Consider the following 22,270-nt stretch of genomic DNA (forward strand, 5'->3'; position numbering starts at 1 on the left):
CTGCTGGTCTCGGCGGGGAGTCACTGACAGGGGCTGCTGGTCTCGGCCGTGAGTCAGTTGCAGGACGTGCTGGACCAGACCAGTAGCCGGTTGTATCTGGGAGAACGAGCGGGAGCATACATGATTCCCTGGTACCTTACCTCCTGGCGAGCGAGGAGAGGTGGGCGACTTAGTGGGCGATGGGACCGGGCTCCGGAGCGGAGAGATCCCAGCGGAAGTGTCCTCGTCGTCCGGGCCTGCGAGAAAGAAATTCCCGAGTGTTCAGAGATCCCTTCACACTCCTGGGTCGCTACTGAGACGGACGTCAACAACAAGAAGCTGCATTTGTATAGCGCACTTAAGGTCACAAAGGCCCTTCGTGGGGTTTGCCAGGCAAGTAAATTACACGGTCAGCTGTACACTAAGATATAGGACCAGACGCTTCAAAAGCTCGGTCACCATGGCTGGGCGTTGAGGGGAGGCCAATTTGTACACAGCAAGATCCCAAAGACAGAAATCCCACAGATGGACACTTGAGGCTGAGACAGGTTGTAAATCAGGAAGGGAGAAATTGAGGGAGCTCAACAAGAGTTGGCTGTGGATGCTTGCAACTTGTGGCAAGTGAGGTGATATGGTTACAGTCCGTGTGATCCAGTGATTGAGGTGGCTCAGCAGTTAGTGCTGCTGCCTCACGGTGCCAGGGACCCCCCCCCCCCGGGGTACTGCGTGGGGTTTCCTCCGGGGGCCCCGGTTCCCCCCCCCGCCTCCACAGTCCAAAGACGCGCAGGTTAGGGTGGACTGGCCGTGGGAAACGTAGGGAAAGGGGTAGGAGGGTGAGCCTGGGATGCTGTGCGGAGGGCCAAGGCGGACTCGACGGGCTGAGCGGCCTCTTTCTGAGGCAGGCTGACACATTACCGTCCAGCCCGAGCTGCTTCCACTGGACCTCCCGCTTGTAGTCCTCCAGCTCCTGGTCCGTCAGCTCATTGAAGGGGTTCGGGGGCTCCGGTTCTTCGCCTGCCAATTCCACCTCCTCTTCCGGACTCCGGGCACCGGCAGCCTCCAGAGCTCCATCCGTGGACTGGCGAGAGACAAAGATGGCGCAGTCATCAGCTCCGTCTGCTTGCACAGTGCCGAGCCCCCACCTCCCCACCCAACCCCCCCGGCCTACCATCCCTTCAACCGCCCAGCCCCACCAGGAGGCCATTACGCCCGCTGTGTCTGGTCCTAGCCCACCTGTCATCCAACCATTGGCAAGAATAGGCCATTCGGCCCTTCCAGCCTGCTATGCCATTCAACACAATCATTGGCTGTTCATCCAACTCAGTCCCCTGTTCCTCCCTTTCGCCCCAAGAACTGTATCCAATTCCTTCCTGAAAACATTCAGTGTTTTGTCCCCCAACTGCTTTCTGTGGCAGAGAATCCCACAGGCACCCCCCACCCTCCCCCACTCTCTGGGTGAAGGCGTTTCTCCCCATCTCAGTCCAACCCTGTATCCTTAGACTGTGACCCCCCTGTTCTTTTCTCCCCCTACCCCAGTCATCGGGAACATCCTTTACCCTGTCTAGTCCCTGTCAGAAGTTTTTATGCAATCCCCCCACCCTTCATTCTCCTAAACTCCAGCGACTATAATCCTAACCTGATCTGGTCTCTCTCTATCCGTCAGTCCGTGCCATCCCAGGAATCAGACTGGGAAACCCTTCGCTGCTCTCCCTCCATCGCCAGAACCCCCTCCCCTCAGATAAGGAGAACCCCCAAACCTCCCACACACAATACTCCAGGGTGTGGGCTCTCCCTGTCCAATGCAGAGAGACATTCCTGCTCCTGTACTCCGATCCTCTCGCTATGGAGGGGCCAACATCCCATTGGCCTTCCTCACCTGCCCCACTGCTCCTGCGAGGCTGACTTTCAGCGACTGCTGTAGGAGGGGACACCCAGGTCTCGTTACACGTCCTCCCACCCATTCCCCATCAATCGCCATTCAGAAAATAATCCCTCTTTCCTGTTCCCAAATTGGGTAAGCTCACATCGATCCCCATTAAAACTGCATCTGCCCGTTCAGTCAACTCGCCCCAAATCACCTTCTCCGCGGCTCCCCCCTCCCGTCCAGCTTTACTGGAAGGATGGATTGTTGGATCTTACTGTGCTGGGGCTCTTTTCCATGATAACGCCTGCCAACAGCTGCGATTGTGGTCCTGCCGACTTCATGTCTTGTCGGTTCTGCTCGCGAATCTAAGGGAGAACGGACATGGTGCACGGCCGGGTGTTTCGGAGACACGCAAAATAAGACAAAAAAAGGAGCAATTTTAAGCGATTGATTTCTCCGGAGCGGAGAATGAGACCTCCGGTCCCACCTTGTCTCACACGCCATTTCTTCTGCATTGCCTTTCACTGCCTTTCCCTTCCCTCCCACCCCCACCTTTTCGCTCCTCAATCTCTCTCGAACCGTTCTGCCCCTCGACCCGCCTGCTGACTTCCTGCTGGAAACCTTATGCCCACCTTACGGTCATCTGGACAGAATGGCAAGAGTTCCAAAATGCAGTGGGCACAACAATTTATACCAGTTCTGTCTAGCCGAGCATAGGGTAAAAAACTTTTGATGTTATGCTCTTTTGTTTTAATAAAAAAAAGCTAAACGCAGCCAATGTATTGCTGAAACAGTGCTCATATCCAAATTTCTGTCTTTTGACTTGTTCAGTTTCTTGCTCCCTCTGTGCCTCTCACATGTCAATTTCAATCGTCATTTCATCTGACTCCTCCTTCACCTCTCTCTCTCTCCCCGCTTTCGTCAGCACCTCTCTCAGTGCCTCTTGTTGTGAAAAGAGTTAAGAGGATGTTGCCGGGATTGGGGGGTTTGAGCTATAGGGAGAGGCTGAATAGGCTGGGGCTATTTTCCCTGGAGCGTCAGAGGCTGAGGGGTGACCTTATAGAGGTTTATAAACTCATGAGGGGCATGGATAAGGTGAATACGCAAGGTCTTTTCCCCAGGATAGGGGAGTCCAAAACTAGAGGGGCATAGATTTAAGGTGAGAGGGGAAAGACTTAAAAGGGACCTGAGGGACAACATTTTCACACAGAGGGTGGTACGTGTATGGAACGAGCTGCCAGAGGAAGTGGTGGAGGCTGATACAATGACAACATTTAAAAGGCATCTGGATGGGTACATGAATACCAAGATTTCGAGGGATAGGGGCCAAATGCTGGCAAATGGGACTAGATCAGTTTAGGATATCTGGTCAGCATGGAAGATTTGGGCCGAAGGGTCCGTTTGCATGGTGTACAATGCTATGACTCTGTGTCTCTCTTACTGTCTGCTTTCTGTTGTCTCTCCTGCATCCCTCACGCACTGCACCTTTGCTTCCCCCCGTTATCTTCCCACTCTCATTTTCGATGTGCCTGTAGCTGCCTGTGTGAAGTGTACTATGGAAAGTCTGCAGTTGTCTGTATTCACCTTACAGTGAGGCAGCTGCATCAATCCAACATGCAGTTCAGAACAAAAGGAACCTCAACCACTGAGAGAGAGATTGGGGGGTGCAAATTGATGAACAGGCAGCAACAGTAGGCAAGTCATCCCTATCAATCGATTGCCATTCAATAAAATCTGGTCCGATTTTACTCCACCACCCTTCATATTCCCTCACTAACTTTTTATCATCAGACATCTATTTACCTCTGCCTTAAAAATAAAATGCAAAACATTTCTGCATTCATTGCCTTTTGAGGAACAGAATTCTGTCATGGACCAGAACCCCTCAAAATATTTTAAGAGGATCGCCTAAACCCAAACTTTTTCTTATTTTTATGTGTCAAGAACTCTGTTCCAGATGCAATGCAATTGGTCAAACTACTCGATGTTTAGCAAAAACGCATTTTGTGTGAACGGGAGTTAAAATACAAAACGAAAGAAAGCGTTATTTGGAATAAACAACTCTATTGGAAAACGTAACAGAACAATAGATAAAGTAACCATGCCCAGAGGTGCGGCGGGCTGCCAGAGGACGGCACGGAGAACACTGGCAAAGTGGTCTGGTGAAGTAAACTGCCAGAGGTCACTGGTGGAGCACACTGGTAGGACAGAGATCTTTGGCATAACAGAGATCAATGAACTGTTCCATTAGTGTAACATCCCCTGAACACACTCCCTTGGCAAAAATTCAGAAAAAGATAAATTGTCCCACATGTAATCCGACAATTCAATGAGAGAGGGACAAATAACATCCACTTCTGCAAGACCCCAGCAGCGACGGCCAAAGTTAAACCTAAAAACTAAAAAAAAAACAGAATTCCTGCTCTGTGAGAGCTGGTCACCACCCAGTCAAGCTGCTTCTATTGTTCCAGTTTTAAAAGAAACCCAAAGGCCTCACAAGCTAATTTTCTAGTCGATCTGGTAGACTGTTTTTTCACCTCTGCCTTACAACTCCTCTTCAAAAAAAAAAATTCAGGACAAAATAACCTCTTGAAGCCACAGCATCGTCACAATTCCAAAGACTCACAACCCTTCTGAGAAAGGAACATTTCCTCATCTCTGTTTTAAATGAACCCCTTGCTTTTAAACAGTGACCCCCTCGATTTAGATTCTCCCACAGAGAGGAAATATCATTTCCGCATCTACCCGGTCCAGTCCATTTTTTAAAAATAAATGTTGGGCACATTTCTTTGTGTTGTAGCTAAATATCAGCTGTCGTCAGTTTTAATCCCAGCTAGGAGCACCTCTCATTCTTGGCTGTGTTATGCCAAAAGGCTGCTACCATGTTATGTTCGATAGCTTCAGGGTTCTTGCGAGGGGGTGCTTACCTTATTCCTGGTTTCAAGCACTTCCCGAGGGTCTGTAAACAGAGGCACAAACTGGTTGGGGGTTTTAATCTTGATTGGGGTCCCGCTGCTGGATTTCGACACCTCATCAGCCTTCAGCCACTGTTTCGGATCAACACACACGCACGTCACTTCCGGTCGCTATGCTGTCAGCAAACCACCCCCCCAACCCTGCCCGCCATCTCACCGTGCCCAGAGGTGCGGCGGGCTGCCAGAGGACGGCACGGAGAACACTGGCAAAGTGGTCTGGTGAAGTAAACTGCCAGAGGTCACTGGTGGAGCACACTGGTAGGACAGAGATCTTTGGCATAACAGAGATCACTGGCAGTGTCCACTGTCACAACTAGAGTCACTGGCAACGTGCACTAGCATAACAGAGATCATTGCCAGTGCCCACTGGCACAACTGCAGTCACTGGCAACACGCACTGGCATAACAGAGATCACTGCCAGTGTCCACTGTCGTGTAAGTAAATTATGAAATAAAACTGCAATGAAAACGGTTGACGAGTTCGTTTTTTCAATGTATGAAAGTGATAGAAAAAACAACCCTACTACAGATCTAATGCATCCAACTCATTAGAATTCAAAATTTGGGAAGGATATTTCTGCTGATGATCCTCGCATCTGTTACACAGGAACAGGAAGCCATTCAGCCCCCTCCTTGCATCTGTTACACAGGAACAAGAGGCCATTCAGCCCCCTCCTCACATCTGTTACACAGGAACAAGAGGCCATTCAGCCCTATCCTTGAGGCTGTTACACAGGAACAGGAGGCCATTCAACCCTCCTCGAGGCTGTTACACGAGAACAGGAGGAGGCCATTCAGCCCACGGTTGGATCCTTGGACTGAAGGGCAGACTCGATGGGCTGAATGGCTTATTTCTGCTACCACACCTTCAGGCCTGGCACCCACCCCCCCCACACCCCCCCCCCCTCTCACCACCACCACAAGCTCACTCTCAACCAGGAGGGCCCCATGACATTTCCACCGCCGATGCTATCATTGACATTTCCGAGTGCTTTTAGCAAGGGCCCTGTTCAGACTCAGAGACAACAGCTACTCTTAAACAGACGCCCCTGTTCAATCAAGAGTTTGCATCAGTTCAGAGAGAGAGAGCGATAATTAAGGCCATTTTAAAGTAATGCACTTCACATCAAGGGGATATGGGGAAGAGTGGGCGGTGACTTGGTAAAGGGAAAGGAATGTACTAATGCCAAGTTCGGAGATGACACATAAATAGGTGGGAAGGCGAATGGTGAGGATGACTCAAGGACTCTGCAGAGGGATGTTGGCAGGTTACATGAGTAGGCAGACGGAATATAATGTTGGAAAACGTGAGGTGATGCACTTTGGCTGGAAGAATGGAGGAGCTCAATATGATTCCAATGGAGGAAGACTCTTGAACGATTTGGGAATCCTTGTCCATGAAACGCAGAAAGCCAGCATACAGGTTCAGTGGGGATTAGGGAAGCTGAATGGAACGTTGGCCTTTTATTTAAAAGGGAATGGAGTATAAAAGTGGGGAGGTTGCGCTAAAACTGTACTATGCACGAGTCAAGACCACAGCTGGAATACTGTGAACAGTTTTGGGGCCCTGTATGCAAGCAGAGATAGACCAGCCATCGGAGGCAGCCCAGATTAGGTTCACTCGGCTGATCCCGGGTACAGAGGGACTGTCTTATGGGGAGAGGTTGAGTAGGTCAGGCCCTGTACTCATTTAGAGGAATGAGAGGCGACCTTATTGAAACAGACAAGATTCTTAGAGAGACTTGACAGGGTGAGATGTGGAGACGGTATTTCGCCTTGTGGGAGAGTCCAGGACCAGAGGGTGTAATCCTAGAGTAAGGGGTCACCCATTGAAGATGGAGATGAGGAAGAATTTCTTCACTCCAAGGGGAGTCATTCAAGGGTGAGACAGACAGATTTTTAAATCAGGGAAGGGGAATTGAGGGTTTCCTCGAGGCAGGAGAATGGAGTTGAGGACGAACAGGTCATTGAATGGGAGCGCAGACTCGAAGGGCTGAATGGCCCACTTCTGCTCCTACATCTCATGGTCCTTTGAGGCCATTCGATAAGACCGTTGCTGAGCGGATTTGAACCTTGACTCTACCTTCCTGCGTATTTCACGATAATCGTTTGCGTCCTGAAGAACCTATGTACCTGTGCCTTAAAAGAAATATTTATTATGTTAGAGAGCCAGCGCCCAGGTTGGTGAGGAACCGGATGAGATCCTTTCCTCCCTTCATTGTCACCGTGCCCTGAAATAATTACACAGGAGCAAACTCAACTCCCATAACAAAAATGTGGGTTTGTCAGCCAACATCTACTGGCTGCTTGACAGAAAAGCAACAACAACTGCTGCACTTAACTCTCAAAGCGGCTTCTACACACAAATATGGAAGGAAATGTTGGTGGGGAGGTGGGGAAGGATAAATACATTTACAGATGATGTGAAGATTAATCGGGTGGCTGACAGAGAGGAGGAAGGTGTGGATTAAAGGGGGATAGAGATGGATTGCGCAGATGGAGTTTAAGGGCGAGGCGATGCAGTTTGGGAGGAGGAACAAGACGCAGGGAGTACTCCCCATGAGTGGGCAGGTCACTCAGAGTCTCAGGGGGACAGATAGAGTGTGTGCACAGACCCCTGAAGGCGACAGAGTAGGTTGATAGGGTGGTTAAGATGGGGCCTTGAGGTGGAGATTGTAAGAGAGGGGAGGTTATGTTGGAGCAGTCCAGGACTTTGGTGAGGCCCACAGCTGGAGTACTGCGTGCAGTTCTGGTCCTGTACTATAGGAAGGATGGGATTGCACTGGAAGGGTGGTGGGGGGTGCTGGTGGCAGAGGGAGGTTCACCAGGATGTTGCCCAGGATGGAGCAGGTTAGAGGCTGGATAAGCTCAGGCTGTTTTCTTTGGAGCAGAGAAGGCTGGGGGTGGGGTAGACCCAATAGAGGTGTTTAAGATTATGAGGGATGAGGGACAATGGACAGGGTGGGGGACGGGTATAGAAAGTCAAAGGGTCAGTGACAAGGTTAGGTGGGGTTGGAGGGGGGGGGGGGGGGGGATGCGGGGAGTCATTTTAAGGTGAAAGGCAGCAACATGTTTTCACCCAGAGGGCGTCGGGAATCTGGGAATGCCTGGGAGGCTATTAAAGGCAGGAAACCTCGCAGCCACTGAGAACGTACTCAGACGAAGGGCCGAGCTGGCGGGGAGTGGGAAAGCAGGATTGGTTTTGGGGGCGGCACGGCCTCCCGGAAGCTCCTTACCGTGGTTCTGGCCCGCTCCCTGCCGGCGTCTCCGTGGAGATCGTCACTGACCCTCAGGTAGATGTTGGGTGAGTTCAGCCACCGTGTCTTCTCCAGCTGCTGCCTCTGGCTGTGGTGCCGCAGCGCCGACGGGCACAACACGTCCTCGTCGAAGGCGAACGCCGTCACGGTCGCGGGGATCTCCACCTCGCTCTTGTGCTTGGCTCTCTCCTGGACAACCGGGTGCCTGTAGGCATAGCCTGTCCGATAGCCCTGTCGTACCAACAAGGGTTAACTCCGTGTCTCCTGGGCTGAGGCCTCCAACTACACCTCCCACCTCCCACCACTTCCTTTGATCGGGATAAAGCTTATTCATCTACCCTTTGCCGGGTGTCTGTCTGGAAGAGCTTATAGTTTTCAGAAATCAACACACAGTTGTTACAGCACAAAAGGAGGCCATTTGTCCCTGCACCCTGCTTCTATCCCCTTATGCACAATATCATACCTTCTGCTCATATCCCTGCACACCATTCCCATCCCAAAACCTCATCACTTTAGGCCACCTTTCCAGCACTGTAGCGCAGCCCTGGGAATTCCTACAACAAATGGAGCGCCCCGAGACACTTCCAGTAATATCCCGGCTGCGTTTATTCCTGCCTAAATCCGCTTGTGTGGCCTCGATAGCATGGGCCGAGTGAGTGTGTGCTGCACTCCCTCCGTCTCCTCTCTCGGGTGGGGAGATCAAAACTGCGCACACTACTCCAGGAGTGGCCTCACCCTGTAGAACTGCAGTAAGGCATCCCGATTTCCGAGCACCAATCCCTTGCAACGAAAGGCCAACATCTGTCTGCCTTCCCAATTGTTGGTTGTACCTGCCTGCCTGCTGCCATTGACTGGTGTCTGAGGACAGTTTTGAACACCCACATATCTGAATCTATCACTATTTAAATCATACTGCTTCTCACACCAGAGTGTATACCTTCACATTGGCTGCGTTACACTGCAAATGTCTTAGCTCACTCACAACTTGTCTCGATCACCTCGGGCAGAATTAAGCCATTCGACACATCGAGTCTGCTCGCTCATTCTATCATGGCTGGTATGTTTCTAAACACCTCTCTCCTGCCTTCTCCCTTGACCCCCCTCACTCATCATGACCCTCTCTATCTCTGTCTTAAAGACACTCAATGACTTGGCCCCACAGCCCTCTGCAGTAATGAGTTCCACAGATTCACCTCCCTCTGGCTGAAGAAATTCCTCCTCATCTCAGTTCTAAAGGTCGTCCCTTCACCCTGAGGCTGTGCCCTCAGGCCCTAGTCTCTCCTACTGAGTGGAAGCATCTTCTCCCTGTCCACTCTATCCAGGCCTCTCAGTATTCTGTACGTTTCAATCAGATTCCCCACCTCATCCTTCTAAACTCCATCGAGTACAGACCCAGTGTCCTCACCCGCTCCTCATACGACAAGCCCTTCATCCCCGGGATCATTCTTGTAAACCTCCTCTGGACCCACCCTCCAAGGCCAGCACATTCTTCCTCAGATATGGGGCCCAAAACCGCTCTCAATATTCCAAACGCGGCCTGACCCAGAGCCTTATATAGCGTCAGCAGTATGTCCCTGCTCCTGTATTCTAGCCCCCTCTCGAAGTGAACGCTAACATTGCATTTGCCTTCATAACTACCAACTGAACCTGCATGGTAACGCGAACAGAATCCTGAACTCGGACTCCCAGACCCTTTGTGTTTCAGATTTCCGCAGCCTTTCCCCATTTAGAAAATACTCTGCACCTCTAACCTTCCTCCCAAAGTGCATAACCTCGCACTTTCCCACATGGTATTCCATCTGCTACATCTTTTCCCACTCTCCCAGCTTGTCCAAGACCTTCCGCAGCCTCCCCACTTCCTCAACGCTGACCTGTCCCTCAGTTATCTTTGGGTCATCTGCAAACGTAGCACCAGTGCCCTCAGTTCCTTTGTCCCGATCGTTAATGTATAACGTTTCACGTCCCAATACTGACCCCTGAGGAACTCCACTAGTCACCAGCTGCCATCTTGAAAAAGACCCCTTTATCCCCCCACTCCCTGCCTTCTGCCAGTCAGCCAATCCGAACTATTTATTTTATGAACATCTTCAAGGCTTTATTATCAACGAAATTTCAGCAAACAGCTCATGCTAGCTGTTCCCTGGCACATCCCGCTGACAAGGGCCCTACCAATTGGAATCAGATCGCCAAACAAGAGTCATCAACAGTACAGAAAAAGACCCTTCGGCCCATTGAGTCTGTGCCAGTCAGAAACAACCACCTCACTATTCCAATCCCGGTCTCCCAGCACTTGGCCCACAGCCTTGGCATGGCAAGTGCCCATCTAAATCCTTCTTCAATGGGATGGGGGTTTCTGCCTCTCCCACCCTTACAGGCAGTGACTTCCAGATTCCCCACCAGCCTCTGGGTGAAAACATTTTTCCTCCAGTCCCCCTCTAAACCTCCTGCCCCTTCCCTTAAATCTATGCCCCCCACCCCGGTCTTTGATCCCTCCCCCATGGGGAAAAGTTCCTTCCTGTCTACCCTATCGATACCCCTCATCGTTTTATCCATCTCAGTCACGTCCCCCCTCTCAATCTCCTCTGCTCTAAGGAAAACAACCCCCAATCTGTCCCAATCTCTCTTCAAGAACTGAAACTCTCCAGGCCCCACAAGGCAACATCCTGGTAAATCTCCCTTTGCCCCCTCTCCCAGTGCTATCACATCCCTCCTATAACGTGGATTCCAGAACTTGCACGCAATACTCTTGCTGTGTGGCCTAACTGACGTTTTATATACAGTTCCCAGCCAAACCTCCCTGCTCCTAAACTCTACGCCTCGGTTAATGAAGGAAGGTATCCCATAATCCTTCTGAACGACTCTATCGCCCTGTTCCGCTACCTTTAGGGACCTGGGTACATGTACAGCAAGACCCCTCTGACCCTCGGTGTTTCCCAGGGGCCTACTGTTCATCTGGTGTTTCCTTGCCTTATTTGTCCTGCCCGAGTGCATCATCTCACACTTGTCCTGAATTCTACCAGCCACTGATTGGCCCATCTCTATCCTCCTTGTAACTGTAGGCTATCCTCCTCACTGTTTAACAATTTTCCCACTGTCTGCCAACTTCCAGCTCTGCACCCTCTTCTAGCGTCCTCTAAATTGTTGTTCCCACCGAGTTTTGGCACTCTTGCCATCCGGTCCTGATGAGGGGCATAATGGAATGGCATTGACAGCTCCAGCTTGGTTCTTGGGGACATTGTCTGCTCGAACCCTCTAAGTGGGCATCATGAGACAACCCGCACGCTTCCTCCACCCCCTCCGCCCAACCCTGACACCTCCCACAACCTCCCGAGGGAACGCCTGGCCAGGTTCACTCACCAGGTTGTCCAACATCCTCATCAGGGCCTCGAACTCATGCTCCCCGAGCCGGCTCTTCTGCACGGGGCCGAAGGTGGTGACCGCCCGGGCCAGCGCGCCAGCCTCAAGAGGCCGGTACCGCTCGCGGTCCAGGAGGGTCACGTTCTCCACTCCCCCGGCACAGGAGAGGCACGAGACCTGCAATAGGAGGGGCACTGGGGTCAGCTCAGAGCAGCAGACACTGGCACGGTGCCATATGGGTAAGGGGCATCACTGGGTATGGCGAGGGTCAGGGCCGAGGGCAGCGAAGCAACAAATTGGGGGGGGGGGGGGGGATAGTGTACGAAAAACCAACCCCACAAATAAACCACCAGCAACAACTGGGGAGAGCCCAGAGAGAAACCTCGAGGGGCCAATCACCCCGCCATCTCAAATCCTCCGGGACGGGCTGTCTCTCTCTCCGCCTCTCCCTCTGTCGGTTTTTGGGGGGGTGGGGGGGTCTCTCTCCCTCCCTCTCGGTTTTGTGTGGGGGGGGTTCTCTCAGAGTCTAAATCCTTTCAAACCGACCTTAATCTTCCTATTGACAACAGTGGCCATGAACTGAGTTGCTGTGCGGTTCTCCCTGGAATGAGGATGACGACAGGAAGGCTGGAGAATACTGTCCCTGGGACAATTCTTATCCAGAGTCATCAGGTGAGGACATGACCAAAAGCCTTACCTGGATCTCACAGGCTGACTGAAGGTGGTAAATTTTGTAAAAGGCCTCTTCCACTGTCTCGCCGAGTGCAACAACTCCATGATTTCTTAAAAGCAGAACCTGGAAGCAAGAGGGAACTGAGGTCAACAGTATATTGCATTGCAGTGACTGCCATGCATTGCAAACTCTTCCACGTGTCCGAGCTGTCCTGCACATCACTCCGACATGACCCCAGTCTCGAGCACTGTGGCTGGCATTAATTTACAGTCATTGACATGACATTTATTTTGTTCATTCGGTGGGGGAGGGGTTGGGTCAGATGCAATAGTGTGGCAGTTGTACCATTATTTGGTGCTTAGTTTGGGGATGGGTTGATGGTGTGTTTGGTCGAGGCAAGAGGTGTGGGAGAAAACTACTCAACAGGGGTTACCATTGGCCAGAAATGCACATCTGCCAACCGTAAACACAGCGGCTACAGGAGCAGGTCAGAGGCTGGGAATCCTGCAGCGAGTAACTCCCCTCCTGACTCCCCCTCCAAAGCCTGTCCCACCATCGACAAGGCAAAAGTCAGGAGGGTGATGGAATACTCCCCACTTACCCCAGATGGGGGCAGTTCCAACAACACTTGAGAAGCTCGACACCATCCAGGGACAAAGCAGCCCCCCGCTCGATTGACCCCACACCCACAAACATCCCACTCCCCCCACCACCGACGCTCAGTAACAGCAGCGTGTACCATCTACAAGATGCACTGCAGCAACTCACCGAGGCCCCTCAGACAGCACCTTCCAAACCCACGACCCACTTCCATCCAGAAGGACAAGGGGCAGCAGGTACATGGGAACACCACCCCCTGCAAGTTCACCCTCCAAGCCCCTCACCGTCCCCGACTTGGAAATATATCGGCCGTTCCTTCAGTGTCGCTGGGTCAGAATCCTGGAACTCCCTCCCTGAGGGCACTGTGCAGCGGCTCACCCCCACCTTCTCAAAGGGGGCTGTTAGGGGGGAATGGGGCAATAAATACTGGGCCCGGCCAGCGACGCCCACGTCCCATGAGTGGGTAAAAGAAAATGAACATGAGGTTGGCATGAGAGAGGCTGAGCAAGGAATGCCAGTTGATACCAAGTTAAGGCCAGGAGACATCTGTCACTCAATTTAGCACGAGCTCACGCCATCAGGCACTGTCAGGGTAAAGGAGATCCCCAGCATCAAGGGGCTGGCGAGTGCCAACAGATAGTGGGTGCAAGTGTCAGGGGTCAGGGTTCATACTGCGAGAGAGGGTCAAACCCAGTGCCTTTCCGCACCCCGGTCCAGCGAGGACGTGAGCCAGATTGGAGCGAGGCTAAAGTCGAAATTGGACATTGAGTGGCTGACACGTGCTGTACCTTCGCCGTCGGGCCGAGGCATTTCTGGAGTTGGATCCTATCCTTCTCTTCGTCCAGGGCTCCGTTGTATTCATAGTAAGCCACGTCTCCGATTAACAAGGCCTCGTGGGATATCGGTAAAATGCCACACTTCATGGCAGAAACCTGGAAAACCGAAAAGGAATAGCTCCAAGTTAATCAGCCTTTATAAGAATGGCAGGCAGTGACCAGTGGGGTGCTGCGGAGATCAGTGCTCGGACCTCAGCTATTCACAATGCAGTAAATGGTTTATTAGCTGGCACCAATGGGACCAGGAGAGTGTGGGTTGATCCAATATTCTGGGCAATCATTACCCATGTAAAAACAAACGCTGAGTGACAGAAATGTAAAGCAGGGGTGGGTATACACATCATTGTTGGTCTTTACAGCAGAAATCACTGAAATAATAATGCATCTTTACTTTAATTAACACATATCGACCGAGAGACTTCGACTGATTACTAGATCATGTTATTTGAGGAGAAATTGACTTGAAATTGAATCAACTGCTGATATTTCGTGCATCCATTTGATTGAAGAACAATTATATTTATATTGAGGTAAATAAATTCAACCACAATAACAACTGGACAGAATAATACAGTGAACTTCATGGTATATGAGGTTATAATTTTTTTGGCTGGTTTATCGAGAAGGCTGCTTCAGAAAACAATGTTTGCTGTAGATATGAGTGATGTAGGGGTGGGAACTAATTAATATCTCCAGGTTTGGATGCCTCAGTGTGATTGGGATGAGTTGAGTAAGCAGGCAAATGTGTGGCAGATGCAGTTTAATGGGGGATCGGTGTGAGATTATTGGCTCTGGGAGAGAAAGAGGAAGGCAGATTATTATCCGAATGGCAATCGAACGGGAAAAGGGGGCAAGGTGCAAAGTTCCTCCTACGCCAGTCGCTGAAAGTCAGCCTTGCTAGAGCAGCGGGCGGTGAAGATGGAGAATGGGAATGTTGTCCCCTTCATGGCGAGAGGATTGGAGTACAGGATCAGGGATGGTCGCTCCAGTTGCACAGGGCTCCCAATGTACTCACTGCGGCCGTGGCTGGAGTCTGCAAGTGGATGACGCAACAGACGTCAGGCCGGGCAGCGTAGATGGCCGAGTGCAGGCCGAATCCCGCGCAGTCTACGGGAAGTCCGCTGCTGCCCTGGTTCACCACGCCTCCCACGATGTTCACCTTGACCTGCCGGGGAGAGATCGGCAGTGTTAGGCACAAACAGTTCAGAGGGAAGAAGGAGAAGAGGCCTGACAATGGGAGGAGCAGACATCGGCCAAGCGGTTGGGCTTCCTATGTGAGTGAAACCACTCGCTCAGACAGGCCCCAAAGCCTGTCTTGGTCAGGTAGGCCCAAAACCCGACATAGTCCAGGTAGACCCAAAAGCCTGTCTTGGCTCAGATATGCTCAAAACCCTGTCCTGGCTCAGGTAGGCCTCAAAGCCTGTCTTAGTCATGTAAACCCAAAAGCGTGATTTAGTCATGTAGGCCCAAAAGGCTAACTTGGTCAGGTGGACGCAAATGCCCATCTTGGCTCAGATATACCCGAAAGCCTGTCTTGGCTCAGGTAGGCCCAATAGCTTATTTTGCTTCAGGTAGGCCAAAAACCCTGCGTTGGATCAGGTACGACTAAAAGCCTGTCTTGGCTCAGATAGATCCAAAGGCCTGGAATAGGTGGGCATAAAAACCTGGTTCAGGTGGCCCCAAAGGCCTGTTCTCCTAGTGGTTCAGGCCCAGGGAGTCTATCTTGCACATGGTTTTGGCAGGCACAAAGGCTTACCTTGTGGTCAGATTGAGGTAGTTCCAACAAGATCAATTTTCACAGAATAGGCTTGATGAAAGTCAATGCTATTTTTCAGGGAGAGAAGGCTTCCACTTGTGCATCATTTTTATAAAAACAACTCAATTTTAGGGCATTGCGGAAGCTAGACCTAGCAACGATGACTTCTGTTGGTCAGGATTAAAAGATCCCAAGATGCCTCACCAAAGTGTTTGAGCCACCACTGGTGATGTTGTGGGCTCATCTTCAGAATTGAGAAGAATCTTTTCCTTGTGACTTGGACAACGAGAGACCTTCTGTCTGAAAATAGCTCACCCACATCCAAAGTAGCTTTGATGTGTTCGCACTGGGCACTTTTACTTGAACTCAGACTGGATCAGAGATCCCTATCTCAGCCTGAAAATGCTGTATCTTGTAGCCATCCTGCCTGGCCACCATCAAGAACTTATATGCTTCCCTCAGAACAGAATCTGCTGTCTCTCTCTGTCCGTCTTGTTCCCTGGAACATGCATATCCGCATTTAACTGCATCTGCTACCTGCTTGCCCACTTATTGAATCGTTACAGCATGGAAATAGGCCCTTCAGCCCAACTCCTTCATGCTGACCAGGTTTCCCAAACTAAACTAGTCCCATTTAACTGTGTTTGGCCCATGTCCCCGTAAACCTTTCCAACACACACACTTGTCCAAACGTCTTTTAACTGTTGTAATTGTACCAGCCTCCACCACTTCCTCTGGCAGTTCATTCCACACACGCACCACCCTCTGTGGGAAAAAGCTGCCCCTCAGCTCTCTTTTTAAATCTTCCCCCTCTCACCTTAAACTCTCTAGTTTTGGACTCCCCCCATCATGGGGAAAAGACCCTGACTATTCACCCTATCCATGCCCCTCATGATGTTATAAACCTCTATAAGGTCACCCGTCAGCCCCCTACGCTCCAAGGAAAACAAGTCCCAGCTGATCCAACCTCTCCTTATAACTCAAACCCTCCAGTCCCGGTAACATCCTTGTTCATCTTTTTTGCACCCTCTCTAGTTTAAAAATATCCTTCCTTTAGCAGAATGACCAGAACTGTACACAGTATACCAGATTTGGCCTAACCAATGTCCTGTACAGCCACAACATGACCCTCCCAACTTCAATACTCAATGCACTGACCAATAAAGGCAAGCATACCAAACGCCTTCTTCACTACCCTGTCTACCTGTGACTCCACCTTCCAGGAACTACGTACCTGTACCCATAGTTCTCTCTGTTGGACCACACTCCCCAGGTGCCCTGCCATTAACTGTGTAGGCCCTGCCCTGGTTTGTCTTCCCACCACGCAATACCTCGCGTTCATCTGCATTAAACTCCACATATTGGCCCAGTTGACCTAGATACCCTTTGAAATCTCAGATGACCTTCCTCACTGTCCACTGTCCCACCAATGTTGGTGTCATCTGCAAACTTACTAACCAGGCCTTCGAGATTCTCATTCAAACTGTCAATATAAATGAAAACAAACACACTTCACGTTTTTCGACCGTCAGGACAGGGTTGGAAGAACGCCAAACGTGAAGGGGACAACGATTTATACAGCGTGGAAACAGGAGCTGATTGGTTGGCACGAGTGGATCGGATTAGCAGATAGGCCAGACCGGGTAAGGGTGGCACATGTCAAAGGGCATTGGTGAACCAGATGGGTTTGTACGGAAATCGATTGCCCCAACCAATTCCTGAGGGGGGGTTTGTCAATTCCGAGAGTTTGTTCACGGCGCTGAAATCCCGTCAGCCGCCAGCATGCGATCCTGACGAGGGAATTTCCTGAGTCTCCTTTCTGGATTATGCGCCCATTGACATCGCCGACCTCATCCTCTCCTCTCCCTAACTCGCGGGTACTCACCAGGACTGAAGCGGAGGCCTCCCCGTATGAAATCCCTCTGGGAATGATGAGGAAGTGACCCTGCTCCTTACTGACGCGCAGCTGTGGGCAAAACACACCGGTAAGGACAGTCAGCCAGTGGTGGGAAAGACCCTTCTGCCTGTTTGCGTGTCGATATCCCCGAAATTTCAACCCCCAACACCCCACCCTCAACATTTCAGCACCACCAACTCCCCGCCCCCACCGCCTCCGGGTTGACCGCTCTGAACACGGCGAGACGTTAGGAATCCGCAACGCTTCTCTCGTCTTCCTAGGCCACTCGGCCTGCCAGCTCCATACTAGCACCTAACCCTGCTCCTGCCCCATTTCACCAACAGGCGGGCTCCCTCTCACAATGTCCATCAGCTGAAGGCGAGAGGTGGACAAGTTGATTTTATAAAGATTAGCGTCAAGAGAAGATTGGTGAATAGGGAGCAAAGAGTCAGATTTGTTTTTTCGGGCTAGAACATTGAGAGTGGTGTGCCACAGGGGTCAGTTGTGGGCCCTCAACTCTTGACAACTTACAGAAATGATTTGGACCAAGAATTGAAGGTATGGGAGCTAAATTTTCCGATGACACGAAGATAGGTCAAAGATAGAGGACGCAAGGAGGGAGATAGATGGGTTCAGTGAGTGGGCAAAGATCTGGCAAATGGGGTACAAAGTGTGAAGTTGCCTCCAAAAAATAAAACAATGCATATTATTTAACAGGTGAGAGGCTGCAGAGCTCGGAGTGCAGAGGAATCTGGTAGTCATTGTGCATTATTCACGGAAGATTAAGTGTGCAGTGCATCAATACTTTTGTCTTTCTTTTAATGAAGAAAGGTTGTGACAGAGGACCCGAGCAGTCTGCTCCAAAGCCCATGAAATAAACACCTTGAGAGCTCTTTCTAAAAAGAAGTTGAAACAATAGAAACAGCCTGAACGGGTGGGTGGGGGGGTGTGGGTGGTCAAGCTCCAGCACAGCCAGGATTTTTCGTTTTAGTCTTTCAGTTGCTGGGATCTTGAAGCTGGGTTTCGAAGCTACAGTGCATCTCTCTCAGCTACTCTCTCAGAATTTTCTCTTGATGTTTTGGTTTCCTCCTGGACTGGAGAACTGCCTGTGAGGCAGTTTTACCAAATTTGCCTTTGCCAAGGGTGTGGGCCATCGGATGTTGGAACAGTTACTGTTCAGTGGTTAAATAATCTATTTTTTTTTCTTTTAATCATTCACAGGATGAGGGCGACAATGGCCAGGTAGTATTTATTGCCCATCCCTAATTGCCCAGAGGGCAGTTAAGAGTCAACCATATTGCTGTGGATCTGGAGTAACATGTAGGCCAGACCAGGTAAGGATGGCAGTTTCCTTCCCTGAAGGGCATTAGTGAACCAGATGGGTTTTTCCAACAATTGACAGTCATTGTTAGGTTCTTAATTCTAAATACTTAGTACTTGTATACTAATACTTCCACCATCTGCCATGACGGGATTTGAACCCAGGTCCCCAGACCATTATCTGGGTCTCTGGATTAACAGTCCAGCGATAAAACCACTAGGCCATCCTCCCTTGACATTATCTTCTCAACTTTTTGAATAGAGTTGGGTTATTCCAATTTCTTCTTTCTTTTGTTGTATTTTAACTACAGTGTCAGAATAAATGGTGTTTTGCTGGTTGTCTCAGTGATCGAATTATGATTCGGAATGCAACGCCTGGCACTTGGCTTGAAAATAAGAATAAAAGTTAGGGTCTAGGCTGTCTTCTAAATATATTTTGAGGTGGGGGGGAGGTTTGGCCTGGTCCAAACCAGCGCTAATACAGCAAGTAATCAGGAAATCTCGAAACGTTATAATTCATTGAATAGAAGAGTAGGGAGGTTAGGCTTCAGATATAACAGGGTGTTGGTGAGACCGCATCTGGTTTACTGTATCCAGTACTGGTCACTGTACTTGCAGAGGGATGCTAATGCAGAGGAAGCATTTCAGAGACGGTTTAGTCAGCTAATCCCTGAAATGATTATGGGGAAAGGCTAGACAGGGCTAGGCCTGTACCCTCTGGGATTTAGAAGAGGCAGAGGTGACTGAATTGAAATGTAAGATCCTGAGGGGACTGTGGGAGGTTGCGGAAAGGAGGTTTCCTCTCTGTGGGTGAATCTAGAGCGAGGGGACATGGTTTAAAAATAGGGAGGGCCCATTTAAGAGAATAACTTTTCCATCTCTCAGAGGCTTTGGGATTCCCTTCCTCAAATGCAAAATCTTTAAATTTTTTTTTTCAGGGCCAGAGGTAGATAGATTCTTGATGGTCAAGAGGGGACTGATGAAAGGTTATTGGAGGGAGAGTTATGCAGAGAGAAATCAGATCTTACTGAGTGGCGGAACAGGAGGGGGGCGAATGGCCTGGTCCTTGATTGCTTCCTGCCAACCCCACCCCACCCCATGTCATTCCCTCCCTCTCCTCCTCCAGCTTGCCTGCCACCACCCCCATCCCCTCTGGGCATGGACGTGACAGTGCCAACCTGATGAGAGCGTGAATGGAACAGATGCCCATCCAAAGAGGCTACACTGACGTTGAGAGGGCTCCTGGCCTGCAAGACTGCCCGACATTGACAAACACCCGGTTTACCTCCAGCAGGCACCCCCCCCGACCCTTCCCTGCCTTATTGTGGCATTGTGCCAACTTGGAGTTCAACCCCCCCTCCAACCACCAATCTCGCCAACAGCACTCACCGTGATGTAGGTCTTGGCCAGCTGGGCCCATCCAAAGATGTCCAGAAGACGGTAGACACTGGCAATCTTGCACCTCATGAGACGCTCCCCCTTGACAAAACCTGGGCACTCGGTTCCGTGGACATCGTTGATTGGCGCCACCATTGCCGGCCCTGTCGTCGGGAGGCAACGAGGTCACAGCTATGACGGAGCCCTCCCCACCGACCCCCACCCTGTCCGTGACAAGCCTCCGCCGACTGGCGAAGGTCCCCAGGCCCCTCCCGTCTCACAAGATTTCCGTCGGCTACTGAAGCCCTCACTCGCTCCTAATCCCCCATCCTCCCCAGGGAACTGGCCTGCCACGTTCCACCCTCCAGGGACTCCACCTCATCCAGATTTCTGCCGCTTGTGTTTTGACCTGCACCCCCTCCCAACCCTCCCAACAACTATCGCCACCCCCCCCAACAACTATCGCCACCAGCACCCCCCGACACCCGCACGCCCCCCAACCCCCGGCCAGGCACGACCTCCATCGGGGAAAAAAAAACAATTCTCCACCTTGTCCCGTCTTCCCTCGCCCTCAAACACTCACAAACCCCCCTCCAAGGCCCATCTGCCATTTTCAACCCCGTTCAGAGTGGGCAGCAGATCTGGGTGGAGGAGTGGGGAACAGGGCGGGAGGTGGTCTTTGGTTGTGCGAAGGTGTCATCGGGTGCCAGTCAATGGCAGTAGAGGCAGGTAGAGCACATCATTTGTAAGGCGAATGGTACGTTGGCCTTCATGGCACAGGGTTCAGTACCAGGGATGTCTTTCTGACATTATAGAAGGGCCTAGGTGAGAATGATGCGGAGTATAGGCCTTGGATTCGATCTCCCTACCTGACAGAGGATGCAGAGGGAGGGCAGCGGAGACTCACGAGGCTAAAGCTGGGGATAGAGGAGAAATTGGTTCGACTGTGGCATGTATTCACGGGAGTTTAGAAGAACAAGAGGGTTGGCGGGGGGGAATCTGATTGAAACGTATCAAATTCTAACAGGGTTGGACAGACTAGATGCAGAGAGGCTGTTTCCCCTGGGTCGGAGGGGGGGAAAGAGTCTAGAACTGGGGTCGGAGGTGGGGTAGGGTGGGGTGAGAGTCTCAGATTATGGGGTAAGACTGAGGCGAGGAGGCATTTATTCACTCGGACGGCTCAGTCAGCGACCTGTACAGAAGGCTGCGGAGGCCAAGTCGCCGAATATAGTCGCGAAAGAGATCAAATACACTCATGGATTTTAAAGGCAGCGAGGGAGAAGTTGGGAAGATGGTGACATTGAGGTAGAGGATCGGCTTCCGTTGTTCTCAGCGAGGGAATAGGTTCGAAAGGCCCACTCCCGCTTTGCGGCGTTTTGAGACAGTGGGGAGGGAGGTCGGAGCTGGGTCGAGAATGAACGCAAATCCTTTCCTTTTTCCCTGCCGCAAGGAAGGGTCTGGGACTGCGCTCCGGGTGGAGGTGGGTTCCACCAAGGCTGTGGAGAGGGGGAATTCGGCTGGCATCAGGACTGAAGCAGCGGGCAAGGGGCAGACACAGGGCTTTGGCGCTCGGTCACTGGAGAGCTGGCACGGGATGGGGGTGCACACGTGCGATATGGGCAGACAGAATTCAAAACTCGACAAGAAAACGCTGGAGGAACTCAGCGGGACTGGAGGCATCCGCGGGAAGAAAGCAGGGTTAAGATTTCGCACCCATCAGAACGGCTAGAGGTTCGGGAGAAGTGGTACTTATGCGCAAGTTGGGGAGGTTAGCCGAGAAGGGGAAAGGTGAGTGAGTAGGTGGAGGTGGAGCCCAGAGAGAGAGAGAGATATGAAAGGGGTAGGTCAAACAGGGGGATTACGGATAGCAGGCCCAGGTCAGAGGAGAAGCTGAGTGAGTAGGAGAGAAGTGGGTGAGCTGGACAGAAAACAGCCCACACAATATGTTAACGGGCCTAAGCGTGGATGGAAATGTGGAAAGCCATCCACATGGTAACAGACGTGGGCCAATACAAGATATGGGAGGATGGAGTGGGCTTTAAAGTGGTTGAACTCGACATTCAGTCCGGGCGGCTGCAGGGTCCCCAAGCGGATGAAGAGGTGTTTTTTTTCTCCCCCCCCAGCTTGCACTGAGCTTCGCTGGAGCACTGCAGCAAGCCTGAGACAGAGATGTCAGCCAGGGAACAGGGTGGGGCTGTTGGCAACCGGAAGCTCAGGGTCTCTTTTGCAGACGGAACGTGGGCCAGTCTGCGTTTTAACGTAGAGGGATCATGTGGCGAGAGGCGAATGCAGTAAATTAGATTGTGTGAAGTCCAGAGATAGCAAGGGGTGGAGAATGTGATTCAGATGGACACAATGATGAGGGGGGACAGGGAGGAA

General features: G+C 51.3%; 1 protein-coding gene across 7 annotated transcripts in view; it reads right to left on the minus strand.

Annotated features, from left to right (window-relative positions):
• The window catches only part of LOC109924998 (beta-adducin-like), a 67,478-nt gene that overhangs the window by 6,587 nt on the left and 38,621 nt on the right, over nt 1-22,270 (minus strand). For 6 of the 7 annotated variants that reach the window (XM_048618604.1, XM_048618603.1, XM_048618602.1 and 3 more), the window contains 11 exons: nt 19,904-20,055; nt 17,183-17,263; nt 14,557-14,706; nt 13,494-13,637; nt 12,130-12,228; nt 11,433-11,609; nt 8,055-8,306; nt 4,771-4,890; nt 2,119-2,208; nt 895-1,057; nt 141-236 (listed from right to left, as the gene is read on the minus strand). In XM_048618604.1, coding sequence (XP_048474561.1) covers nt 141-236; nt 895-1,057; nt 2,119-2,208; nt 4,771-4,890; nt 8,055-8,306; nt 11,433-11,609; nt 12,130-12,228; nt 13,494-13,637; nt 14,557-14,706; nt 17,183-17,263; nt 19,904-20,055 — 1,524 coding nt within the window. The remainder of the gene's footprint in view (nt 1-140; nt 237-894; nt 1,058-2,118; nt 2,209-4,770; nt 4,891-8,054; nt 8,307-11,432; nt 11,610-12,129; nt 12,229-13,493; nt 13,638-14,556; nt 14,707-17,182; nt 17,264-19,903; nt 20,056-22,270) is intronic. The other variant, XM_048618605.1, reaches the window with a different exon arrangement.

This window comes from Rhincodon typus, chromosome 40 (genome assembly GCF_021869965.1).
Source record: "Rhincodon typus isolate 14 chromosome 40, sRhiTyp1.1, whole genome shotgun sequence".
NCBI lineage: Eukaryota > Metazoa > Chordata > Chondrichthyes > Orectolobiformes > Rhincodontidae > Rhincodon > Rhincodon typus.